Genomic DNA, 13234 nt, shown 5'->3' on the forward strand with positions numbered 1-13234 from the left:
GTTTCTACATTTCTTTGCAGTATATGTGCCATAGATCTAGGTCATCGCCATTGGACCTTTTGTTACATCAAGAGAAAACATTCGAATTTAGCTCTAGCGTGTTACACATTTTTATGGAAAGTTATATATAAAACTTGATTGTTAAAAGACCGAATGGCATTTCGTAGTCTCTGTAGAAAGGCTTTGATACCCCTGGACCATCTTTTGTGCCTTCAAGGAACAACATGGAAAACATATTAAACGCCCATCTGAAAATGACTCCTTAACCAACATTGAATCGACCCAAGCTCATACTACTATAGTAGTCAACGGTCGCCTATCTGTTTTTATGTCATTCACCTCGCCTCAAAGTCTTCTTTCCGTTTCTTTTATATATGCATATTACACATTTTTTGAAAGAATGTTGTGGAGGCCAAAAAGATCTAGACTGGAAGTAAGCATCCTATGGCTACAAATATGCACCTCTTCTGCAACTGAAAAAGAGTTCCATAAAAGGCAGAATAGCTAGAAAAGGAGGAGTTCCAACAGACAGAGTCCATGCGCCGTGTCCACACAGCAGTCGTCACATCGCTACTCGTGCACCACACCTCACCGTTCCTTTCCTCCACCAACGAACGAAACCCAATAAAAGAGAAGATAGGGAGCGAAAAAATCGAGTCTTTAATCCTCTCCGGTAGGCCGCAAAGCCTCCCCCCCATTCCGTTCTCCCCTCGCCGCAATCCTCAGCTCCGCCCCCGCCCCCGGCCCCGGCTGCGGCGCCGATGGGGTACGTGCTGTCGGCGGTGGCGAGGGTGCTGGAGCAGCCGACGGCGTGGGGCGCGGCCTGCGAGATGGCGCTGCTCGCGGGGCCGCTCTGGGCGGCGGCCCTCGTCGGCCTCCTGCTCGGCTGGGCCTGGCGCCCGCGCTGGGCCGCCGGCATCGTCGCCCCCGCCGCCGGCCCGCCGCAGGTCGCCACGCTCGACTTCTGGAGGGCCCAGCTCCCCGCCCGCATCCGCGGCCCGCTCGACTACCTCGCCGGCGCGCGGCGGCAGCAGCAGCAGGAGCAGGAGCAGGAGGACGACGAGGCTTCCCTGCAAGGGTACGTTGCCTACTAGGCCCCCGAGATGTTCGTTGAAATGCGTGCCTGGTTCTTCTTGGTGTGGGGAGTTGTTGCTGTGGTCAAAGCCGCGTGTTCTTTAGTGGGGATTTGGCGAAATCGGAGTGGTCCTCACCCCTCACCTGCTCCTGCTTTGCCTTTGCAGGTCGTCGGAGATGGCGAACGAGGAGCTGGCGGTGGGGAAGGCTGACCTGGTGAACCTCTGGAGGCTGGTGGAGGGCAACGACGGCGGCCCGGCGTGGATCAAGATGATGGAGAAGGCGCTGCCCAACATGACCTACCAGGCCTGGAGGAGGGATCCCCAGGTGAATACCACTTCTCAGTAGACTGATTGGGTTCTCTTATACTTGTTGATGTGAAGTACTGAATGCCTATTTGGGGGCTAATTATGGGTCTGTACTGTACTTGGATGAAATCAGAATGGGCCTCCGCAGTACCAGAGCAGCACAATCTTTGAGAATGCAACCCCGGATGAAGTAAGAGACTTTTTTGGAGACGATGAGTTCCGGATGTCCAACAAGTGGGACGATATGCTCATCTCTCACCAGACGCTGGAGGAGTGTCAGACAACCGGGACGATGAAAGTGCATTGGGTTCGCAAGGTAGATGGCCTTGAGATGGTGAATTAGCTCTGAGTCCTGCTAGGTTGTCGCGTCATGCTTATGGTTTGCTCTCTCTTGCTCGCAGTTCCCCTTCTTCTGTAGTGACAGGGAGTACATCATTGGTCGCCGGATATGGAAACTGGGAAGCGCGTACTATTGTGTTACAAAGGTAAGAAACTCGGAGTTTTACTAGTGTTCATCAATGATGCTTCCTTCTATTCTGGGGGTTTGAGATTTATATAGGAGAACCGTGCTTGATCCTTAGCATATGATGTTGCTGACAGAAATTGTGTAAAATTGCAGTTACATCACTACAGTGTCCATAATTCAAGTTTATATGCTTCCTTTTTTGCAATGGAACTTTTATTTACCCCTTTTGTGTTAAAAGAATGCACAGCAAGATGCTCCAAAATACAAGGGACTAGTGTGAAAAATCCTGCGGGCAAAATATAGAGTTTTGCTGCTTTAACATCTGTGTAAACAAATTGTTGATGTTGACAAAAAGTTGCATCGTAGCCCATCATCCAACTCAGTTCAGAATAGGCACAACTAGGTAAATTTAATGATATTGTTGACTGGACAACGACACTTATGTGGATACCTTATAAATGGTAATGAGGTGTCACGTATGGTAACTTCGTAGATCAGCTTTTCTTTGTCAAGTGTGCTGATATCTTTTTCTAATGATAATGATATGAGGCCATTTCTCCATCCTTCGAGTACATGTACCAGGACAGACTTCTAACATCATTGAAGTCTTGATATTAATGTTGAGTTGTTGATAGAGGAAAGTCTCTAGTTTTTCTTTTTTCTCTATTATTTGTTTGAAATCAAACAATGTGGACAGATAGATAACTCTTGCATTAAGTTATATTTAATAGTGGTAACCACACAATACAAAGGAATGAAGCAACTAGGAAGAGTTGGCACATCAGTGTCAAACTTAAGAACATGTCAATACCAGTTCTGGTTGTAGTTTTATTCCATGCTGTCTTCCTCATCTTAACATCATCTCAATAAAGCACGTGCAAGTACCTGTGGGTTTACCCGGGCCGCGTGACATGACTAAATCCATGTTTCCTAGTCTTGGTTCCATTCCTGCTATAACAAAATGTTATCTGATGCCGATACTTTTCACGTGCCTTATAGAAAGTTCTATGCATACTATTGTTACCCTTGACATGCTTGTTCATGTCATCTGACATCTTTCTCTTCCGTTATTGCATCCTTCTCCTTTTACCTGTCTTTAACTATCCCTCTACACTCACCTATTCATTATTCGATAAATTGATGTGATTATGTTTTGTATGGCTTCATTGAACTGCCTATTCTATCTTGACGAAAGTTCTCTATTGGTTGCTTTTGCAGCTTGTAGGCACATGCATACTATTTTAAAGTAAGAAGGAATTGTGTAGATTTGGTGGATCAAGTGTCTCAACAATTGTTATTTCAGTTAATTGCACAGCATAAAGTGATATTTTAGATTATTTCTCAAAACTCAAGAGATTTTTGACATCAGCCAGAAAGTAACAGTCTAGGCTCTTGGTGTAACATCACCTTGCATGGAGTGAATTGCCAGAATGCGTCGATGTGCATGTGTATATTATGCTTACAAGTTACATCATATACTCTTGCTCAGCTATTTATCTGTCTCTGTTTTATGTACATGATGCAGGGTGTGCCATGTTCATCCATCCCGCGGCGCAGCAAACCTCGCAGAGTAGATTTGTATTACTCAAGCTGGTGCATCCGTGCAGGTAACCACTTTCCTTCACTACCTTGCTTGCACATGAGTGGTAAGAGGTGAAACAGAGCTGTTTGAATAGTGAGGTTGAAGGAACTAACTTTTTAATGCTGGACATGACAAATGAATGAAAAGGAGACAACATATTTTCTAGAAACTATTGAAAAGAATACCACTTTCTTTCCTTCATTCATTCTTCGATGACTCAGAGTTTCTGTTGTTTTGATTTTGGAACAGTGGAGTCAAGACGAGGGAACGGTGGATCGACTGCCTGCGAGATCCTCTTGTTCCACCATGAGGATATGGGCATCCCCTATGAGCTTGCAAAGATTGGCATTCGGCAGGGCATGTGGGGATGTGTGAAGAGAATCGAACCTGGACTCCGTGCCTATCAGAAAGCCAGGGCTGCTGGGGAACCACCTTCGCCGAGTGCCTTGATGGCACGGATCAACACCAAGGTCGGCGACAATTTTGTCCGAGGAATGGAGTCAAACAGTGACCAATCAGACATCATGGAAGCCGAAGAGAAACCTGTGAAAAACCGGATGGCGAGGTTCCTTGTGCTCGGCGGGGCTGTGGCTTTAGCCTGTACTCTCGACCAAGGGCTCCTGACAAAGGCTCTCATCTTTGGCGTTGCACGGAAGTTTGTGGGGCAGAGGAATACATTGTAGGATCTGACATCTTCCTCAGGATCCTCTGAGCCAATTTGCGTGGAGAGAATAGAGATGATCTGGCTAACTGTAGCACATGCCGTTGACGGCAGATGAAGGACATTGGTGTATATATGCTGCCGGCGGTCGATGGGAGAGGGAGAGGCAACGGAGTAAAAAGATGTAATTTACATTTGGAAAAGGGATTCCAGCTATATATGAATTTTTTATCTTTGTTTCATGCGATCTTCTATGTGAACTGGATATATGAGAAACCGTAAATCAGAATGTAATTACTTTTTTGGTTCTTTATTATGTACAATATGTATGCAGTGGCTCTTCCATTCTAATGGTGAAAACTAGTGAAATGGTTTTCCAGTCATAGTTACTCCGTACATACTAGTACAAAAATGCATTCTTGCCAACGTAGATGTGGTACAAAACATTCACTTATCATTATTTGATTCGGTCAGAGGCGATACACTGATAATTTTGTTTGCTTACTCATGGTTGAAGTAGTAGATTTGCTATGGTTCAATGCTTCTGTAGTTCGTGCTCCAAAATGAATGTTACGGAGTATGTAGTGGCTCTTTCGTTCTAAGGCCCTGTTGAGAAGCCTATTTTTTGGTTCAAAAATCAAGGTCAAATACAGGCCAGTAAAATGATTCATTTCAATTAGAATATAAACTTGCATGGAACATCAGTGTTTGGCCGGTCTAAACTGATTGTTCAGTTTACACGCGGGAGCAAATAACCTGGGAAGTAGGAGTACACATGTGCGTGCTCACCAAAGCCTTTCGAAATCTAGTTTTAAAACATGGATGCAAGAAACAAAATGGTTCTTCAGTTGGACTAATTGCTTCAAAAGATAAGTCAATTGGCTAAACAATCATTTGATTATGCCATTTTAGGTTTCAGCTTGAAATTTTGTTTTCTTAGAAGGAAAGTAAGATAGAAACGATTGTCTTCTTTTCCCACTCACAAGGGGACTAGGGAAAAGCCTTCCTCCTCTTGATCTCCGTCGGCGAGCTTCTGGATTCGCCTTCCCTCTGTCTGCTGCTCCGTCGGCTGATGACGGGGAGGGAATCTTGGTGCCTCGGCTCCGGCTAGTAGTTAGGTTAGGATTTTAGTCCTTGCTCAAACCAACCTGTAGTTGGATGGTTAGAGAGACTGTGGTATCCATAGCCCATCATGGTTCAAGTCCTGGTGCTCGCATTTATTCCTGAATTTATTTTAGGATTTTCGATGATGCACATTCAGTGGGATGAGACGTTCTCGTCGACGACGAGGTGCTTATGATGACTTCGTAAATTTCAAGATGGTATGCCGACTCAGTCTTTCTGAGGTGCTCATAGGGGTAGGATGTGCGTCTGTGCGTTCATAGAGGTGAATGTATGCGCGTGTGTATGAGCGCTTGTGTTTGTACTGTGTTAAAAAAAGATTTTAGTCCTTGCAAGGGCAACACTTCTTCTTCGAGTTAGCTTTTCGGGCCTGGTAAGACGAAGCTCCACCGTAGATTTGCTATCGATACGGGTGGTCACATATTTCCTGGATTTATTCCAGTTTTTTCGGCCCTGCTCTTTCGACTCAGTCTCTCGAGGTGCTCATACGGATCAGATGTGTGTGTGCGTACATGTATGTGAGTGTTGTGAGCATGGTTAATTTGCTATCGATACATATTGGCAATACTAAGACTTACGAACTATTGATAACTTTATGTGAGATTGAAAAGACAATTTGGTAACCAACTAATTAGTAGCCAATATTTGACACAAAGTCAGAAATTGGCATTACCAATTTTTGACATCAAATCAATCATGATATGTGTTTAAAAAAACCCGGTACCTTCTTCATTATTTCTTAAGAACGAAGAGTACACTATAAACACGTGTACACAGACACTACCACCTCACGCACAACATCTACTAGTTGCCCGTGCGTTGCAACGGACGCATGGATATTCTAGTTGTTCAACATTTAACATCAAAGTATTGTTTTTCAAATCGTGTGTCGCTTGACCCTTCAAAATATTAGCTAGCTGCCCGTGCGTTGCAACGGACGGATAGATATTCTAGTTGTTCAACATCAATCTTATCTCATATATACCTTCACCCACTATCTCCAACTCCCCAATCAAATCTCACTGTCTATGTCAATGTCCCGTCCTTGGTAGCGCTCACAAGAAGATTTAGTACTATCAAATGGTATAAACTAATGGATTAGGCAGGACAGCGGACTGAATATTTAACTTCCTTGTAATGTGGTAAACATAAAGGCAAGAGTACTAAGTCTCAATTTGCATAACAAAAAATATATATTAATTTTCATGTTATTGCAAGATTTTACGAATTCGGGATAGGCACGGGTGAAAAAATAACATGCGAAATACATAAAGGCAAGAGTAATAAGTTTCAACTTGCACAAAACTAGGATTATTTTCATGTTATTGCAAGATCTTATGAATTCGGGATAGGCACGGGTGAAAAAACAACAGGCAAAATAAGGGAAGGAATGCGTAGGACATTGAAAGAAAAGTACCGATTTGGTTTAGTTCATTTCAGGTTATTCTATGTATGTACATTATTTTTCTTTTATGGAATGAGTAGGACAAAAAAAGGAAAACACCGATTTGATTTAGATTATTTCAAGCTTTTTTGAACATGTACATATGCAGGCGCTCATAGACTCATCCCTATGAAGGCACGGACGCCCACCCTATCTCTATGAGCACATTTTGAGAGACCGAGTCAGCACATCATCTTGAGGTTGATAAAGTCGTCATAGACGCTTCGTAGTCGATGAGATCATGGGAACGTCTCCTTCCATTAAACGCACATTGCCGGAAGGGCTGAAATAAATTTAGGAAAATGCGAGCATCAACATCAAGCTAGGACTTGAACTCTAATGGGCCAGGCATACCACTGCCCTTCTAATCATCCAACCATGGGTTGGATCGCATATTATTCCAAGTTACTCTATATATGTATTTTTTTTTGTTCTTTGTGGAAAAAATGGTTGGTTTTTGTTTTGTGTGGTATCGGTTGAGATTAACAAAAAACTACAGTAAACCAAAGGACGCGGAGAGAAAAAAAATCAATGTAGAGACCCGGGAAGAAGATGAGGCGAAAACATGAACTCCACTTTCGTAAGATAATTCAATTTTCACTGTTTTCCCTATCGAGCAGGTCGATATGCCCATTCTAGGCCTCGAAGCTTGCTGTTGGGTTCGCGCTATCTCAAAAAGACAGATTCGTGTGAGGACTTGTAGTGGGCAAATCCTATATGACGCATTAAGCGTCAAATTATCAATCAAACGCACAAACCAGCCAGATGAAAATGGGTTGGCCCATTTAGACTACATCGCATCCTGTTTTGCAAACTTCTAGGAGGTTCCTGACCAGTTCAGGCCCGATGTTTCATTGTATTTATTTTGTTTGTTTCGATGGTTCTATTTTTTCTTTTTATCAAAAGGTTTCCTATTTAAAAGTATTTGGAAATTTCTAAAAATTATTCAACTTTTGAGAAAGGCTCAAATTTTCTAAAAATGATTGGGATTTTAGAAAGTGTTCATCAATTCAATAAATTTTTTGTTTCCAAATTTGTTCTAGAATATAAAAAACTTTCCAATTTTTCAAATTCAAAAGTTCATAAAAGTACCCATTTCCGAAAAAATTAGAGTTTAAGAAAATGTGCTGATTTTCGAAAGAAAATTCACAAAATCAAAAAAAATGTTTACATTTTCAAATTTTGTTCACAAATTCAAAAAACATTCAGGTGTTTTTTTTGGAATCCCAAATCATGTTTAGGATTTTCAAAAATTGTCCATGCTTTAAGAAATGTTTGAAATTTTAGAAAAAAACTACTGAAAAACTTTTGAAATTCTGAAAAACTATTAATGTTTTAAGAAATGTTTGAAATTTTAGAAAAAAACTACTCCTTCTGTTCACTTTAATAAGACCTTAAAGGCATTTTAGACAATGTATAAAACAGTCAATTTTAAGTTGTCTGAAATGACTTACAAAAGTAAACGGAGGGAGTACTGAAAAACTAGTTCCTATAACACCAAGTAGCGGAATTTCCTATTAGCCGCGTTACACGGCAAATAGTCAACCAATCACACAGTCGATCAAACAAAAGAATGGGATGATCCATCTGAGTGTGCGAGCCACTGATTTTGTGAAACTTCTAGAAGGTTCCCTTTTTTTGGCGATTGTTTTGTTTTTATTTTTCGTTATTTATTCTGTTTTATTTTTTCGTTTTTCCATTATTTTTTCTTTTTCTTTTCTTCTAAAAACCAAAATATTAAAAAATGTTCAACATGTTATAAAATTGATCATTTTTTATAAAAAAATCGAGAATTCACAAATTGGTCACATTTTCAAAAAAATGTATATCGTTTTCCAGAAATATTCAGAAATTTTATATTTTCCCACGTTTTAAAAAATATTCAGAATCCGAGTTTCAAATTTTGTTCATGTTAGCAATTTTTTTTTTGCTATTTCAACAATTCTTAGGAAGTTCAAAATTGGTTCTCATTTTCAAAAAGATCAAAGTTCTGGAATTTGTTCGTGTTTAGAAAAAAAATCAGACCGTTATTTTATTTATAATTATATTAAAAATATGTTCCAATTTTTCAAAGATTTATTTGTGTTTTCGGAAAAAAATCTCATTCTAGAAAATTGTTCACTGGGTCATAAAAAATAGTTCATGTTTTTTAATTTGGTTTTGAAGTTTCAAAAAAATTATCTGTTCAATTTTTTTCACAGACTAGGAAATTTTGTTCATAATTTTTTAAAAATGGAATAAAAATGTTTGGATTTCCAAAATTTATTTTTATTTTCAAAACAATATTCGACATTTAATTATTATTTTCAAGATTTTCAAGGAATGTTCGATTTTTTTTTTGTAAATATTGCTTTAAATGTGTCGCTTCGTTGATATCCTAATACTACCGTGCTTTTCTTATACACGTTCAGGACTCAAAAATTGCGAGTTCGATTCCAGGCAGCTCCGTTAGGAGCTCCTGTTGTAGTGGATGCGTCCTTGGTGTAGTGCTAACATTTGTTTCGCCGACATGGACATGCGCAAGATCACTAATTAAGGGGTACCCTTTGTAAAAATAGTTCCCATCTTTCTTTCCACGTTGACAAGTGACGCACTGTATGCGCACCATTTTGTCGCTACCTGAGAGTTGTTTCTTTTTTTCATAGATACGTTTTTTCAAAACGTTTGATCTCTTGAACCACGCATATAAAATCCTGAACCATTTCATTGCTAGATTTCTCGTGTCGAGATTTTCAAAACTAAATCCTATGTTAACATGTTTTGACAAATTCTTTTTTCAAGGAAAAACCAAAGCTGAAAGCATGATTCTTTTTCTACCTTTTCCCCTTCCGAGAGACACCGTTGTGCTCCTCACGGACACAAATCTACGCCTCCATGAGAAGCCAAGCTGTGCCTCTCATGGAACTTCCTTTTACAAGAGGCACGCTTATGCTCCTCATGGAAGCAAATCCCTGTCTCTACGAGAAGCAAATTTGTGCCTCTCGTGAAGCAAAAAAATAAAGCATTTTCCCCTTTTCTAAGAGACACGATTGTGCATCTCGCGAAAGCAAATCTGTTCCGCCACATGAAGCAAATATGTGCCTCTCTTGAAAGAAAATAAAATGCACGTTTTTTGACTTTTCTAAGAGGTGCAAGTGTGCATTTTGCAAAAGCAAACCAGTGCCTCTCGTGGTAGCCAAAAACAACACATTTTTCCGTGCATTTTTTTATTTTTTAAATCTCCAAAATCTAAAGAAAATCAAGAGGCCGAAAAATCCTAGAAAAACCATATAATCCCGAAAATGCGTACAAAGAAATAAAAGAATAAAATCCAAAGTGAGCGCCCAACACGCGACACGTGAAAGTTACCCTTGTGGGGCTCTCGATAGCAGTACCCCTCAATTTTTTTAGGATCACCCCTTAATTAGTTGTTTCCGGACACACAACATGGGCGGTGTCAAATAGATGCCGGACACATAGGCACCCTAGCGTGGGTCGGGCCTATTGTAGTTGACCTTTCTTTCTAGCATTTTTTTGCTTTCATTTGTTACATGAAACAAATAATTTAGAAGTTTGAAACATATTTTGACAACCTAAGAACACTTTTGAAATAGGTGAATTTTTTTTGAAAATTTGAGAACATATTTGAAAATCATGATTTTGTTTAAAACATGATGATTTTGTGGAACTTTTGTGAACATTTAAAAAAACTCACATTTTTTGATTTTTTTGAAACTTTTCTTAAATTTGAACAATTTTATAAGGTTTTTTTATTAAAACATGATTTTTTAAAATTCCAAACAATTTTTAAAATACCAAAAATCATACGGCTTTCAAAAGCGCACCCCTCTATGCAGCACCGTCTTCCTCGGCAAGTAGTGTTGGCAACACTTGCTGACTTTAACTAGGTGGTGCTCTTCGAGTACCGGGGCTTGAGCTGCAGGGTGAAAATCGAACGGCACCTCAATGGCATCCCCTTCCCCGTCCCCTCTACAGCCATGATGAGGACGGATGGAAGGCGGAGACGAGAAGGTTTGGGGAGAAGAGGATCCGAGGAAGGCGCCTTCTTCGATGACCGGCGTAGGATGAGCTGGGATGGGCCGATGGGGCGGCAGCAGCAACCCTAGCCAACCGCCCACCCGGGGAGATGAGGAAAGGGGAGGTTGCGTGGGAGGGAGGAGAAGGGATGGGGCTCGAGGCGACTCCCTCTTCTCTGCAAACGTGATGGGCCACCCTTTGTTTTTCCTAGCCAATACACATCCGACTGCACAGTAAATCAATTGTTTCTTGTGTTGCCGACGTGGACATGCCCAGCCAGCGCCATTGTGGCAACTGTTGATGGGTTTCATTAGCGATCACAATATGCTAGAGCAACTCTGTACTTGTAGTTATTTATTTACAAGATACTAGCAGTGGTGTGTTCCATTTGTGAATAGCTGAGAATTGGTATGAAACAAAAATTTCTTTTTTGAAAAAAAGAGAGGGAAGGTTTATGAACTCAACATTTCGACGTTGTGCTGCATGAACATAGACATGCCTAACATTCAGTTCATGTGTATAGGCTGCGTTCAGTTAACCAGGCTGTTGATTTCCTACATGAACAAGATCAGGCAGGAGGTTGAGGGCATAGTAGCTGAAGGCACCAACAGTTCTTCCATCCATGTGTCATCTAGGACTAACAATATTGATATCTTTTTACAGCCCACACGCGAGGAGGATATCCCAACGGGACTATCTAACATTTAGTGCGTGCATTAGCTTCTTTATTTTATTCCACAAAGATGGCCAAACAGTACAAGTGTTCTATGATGGTTCCTTCATCTGCATTGATCGATCATCCAACCACAAGATAAAGACGGAACATGTTTTACAGAAACAAGAAGTTGTAAAATATTTATTATGATATACTATCATAATATGATATTTAATTCTCTCTTTCTTCATTAAATGTTATATCACCTTATTAAAATTGCTAGTTGGCATGCATGATACATGTATGATACTCCTATTACAAGCAGCTCGGCATTCCAGGAGCTCAGAATTTGCGGGATCCAATAAGAAACTTTCACCCTGATCGAAATTGGCGCTTGCATCTTCCTAGGGGCTGCCCAGGCAGCCACCCTCCATTTCTCCTTGACTCGGACTCCACCAATTCGGTGCTTGATGTGTCCTTGAAGTGCGTTGTCAGTGTGGACGGACTGCATCCCATGGAACATACGTAAGTATGACAACGAAGTGGTAGGGTGTGGAGCTCGGGTCAACCCGATACGCCTTGGGGGAGGAGTACGCGCAGTCTACGCCGCAATCTACGCCGCAATCATGTCTGTTAGTGTTAGTGTATAGATAAACAGAAACTTCAAACCAACTGTGTATCCAAACAACCTGGTACTTACAATTGGTGTGTGATTGGAACAGCCGGAGATGCCCGCAGTTTCGACTCCCTGCCTGGCAGGGCCATAGCCGAAAAGGTGTGGCTTCTTAGCTAGACTACCTTGCTCTCGAGGCACAACCCCCCTTGACAGATGTCCATGAGCGTGACGGTCCTGCCGTCCTTCTTGCAGGCTGGGTGTCTGCAAGTGATGTGCAAGCAGCTGCCACAACCATAGTTGGTTTTCGACTTCAGCCTGACAGCGAACACCATGGAGGAGAACGGTGGTTCGGCGACTGCGGGTTCATACCCGCAGACTCTAGCTGAAAGAGAGAGTAGAGGCAGTGAAGGAGCTTCATTAGGGCCAAGGGGGGCTATGCCCCCCCTACCCTAGAAAAATTATGTGAAATATCATTAGTTGTTAAGCTAAAAAATTAATAAATATTATCAAAGTTTAAGCAGAATTTGTCCTTTTGGCCCTCTCAGCTATGCTTTGCCCCCTCAACAATCTCTATGAAGCTTCGCCACCGAGTTGAGGAACATGAGAACATACAGACTAGGGAAGGAATGAAGTGTGGAGTACGCGTTACAGTACCTTTGTTCCTGGCGCCAGTCCCGTTGGTGCAAAATTTCTCCTTGCATGAAAGGGTGGATGCACCATCAAGCGTGTCGGCGAGCGCAACTAGGAGGAGTAGGCTTGCCAGGTGGGTCATCGTCATCACTTTTCTCTCTATGTGTGTGATTGATGATGACGAAAGTACTGCTCCCTCTGTTCCAAAATAAGTGTTGTTGATGTAGTACAACTTTAGTATAATTTTTTTTTTGCGGGTGGAAAGAGTGTATATTAATTAAGTAATGTGGGCTAGTGTAACACCCCAGTGTCATGCTACAGTAACTCTCTATGATTAAACTAATCATTTTCCAAACAGTTCTTAATCAGCTTTGTTCAATACCCATTTGGAAATTCCAGTCAAATCAAATTCAAGCGAAGTTTGAAGTTGCCTAAAAGTTCCTGAAAAAATGTTCATCAATTATCAAAAATTTCATAACAATTATTTCTTAAGGAACACAACATCACTCTTATGCAAAGATGAGCTTTAGTAATTAAAACAGAACCAATTCAGCATTTTTAAATGCTATCCTATTTGTGGATAATACCAAATAAATTCTTCTGGTCTCCAAAAACATTTTTGGCACTATCTATAATCACCAGGAATTTAATGAGACACC

At 41.2% G+C, this 13234-nt stretch overlaps 1 protein-coding gene across 1 annotated transcript; it reads left to right on the plus strand.

Annotated features, from left to right (window-relative positions):
* Positions 1 to 650: 650 nt before the first annotated feature.
* LOC125517377 (uncharacterized) lies at positions 651 to 4400 on the plus strand. The gene is made up of 6 exons (XM_048682569.2): positions 651 to 1078; positions 1242 to 1401; positions 1516 to 1698; positions 1784 to 1867; positions 3374 to 3455; positions 3680 to 4400. Exons 1-6 carry the CDS (start codon positions 762 to 764, stop codon positions 4111 to 4113), a joined length of 1260 nt encoding a protein of 419 aa, XP_048538526.2. The 5' UTR covers positions 651 to 761; the 3' UTR covers positions 4114 to 4400.
* The last annotated feature ends 8834 nt before the right edge of the window (positions 4401 to 13234 follow it).

This window comes from Triticum urartu, chromosome 6A (genome assembly GCF_056163025.1).
Source record: "Triticum urartu cultivar PI428250 chromosome 6A, HENAU_Tu73, whole genome shotgun sequence".
Lineage (NCBI taxonomy): Eukaryota > Viridiplantae > Streptophyta > Magnoliopsida > Poales > Poaceae > Triticum > Triticum urartu.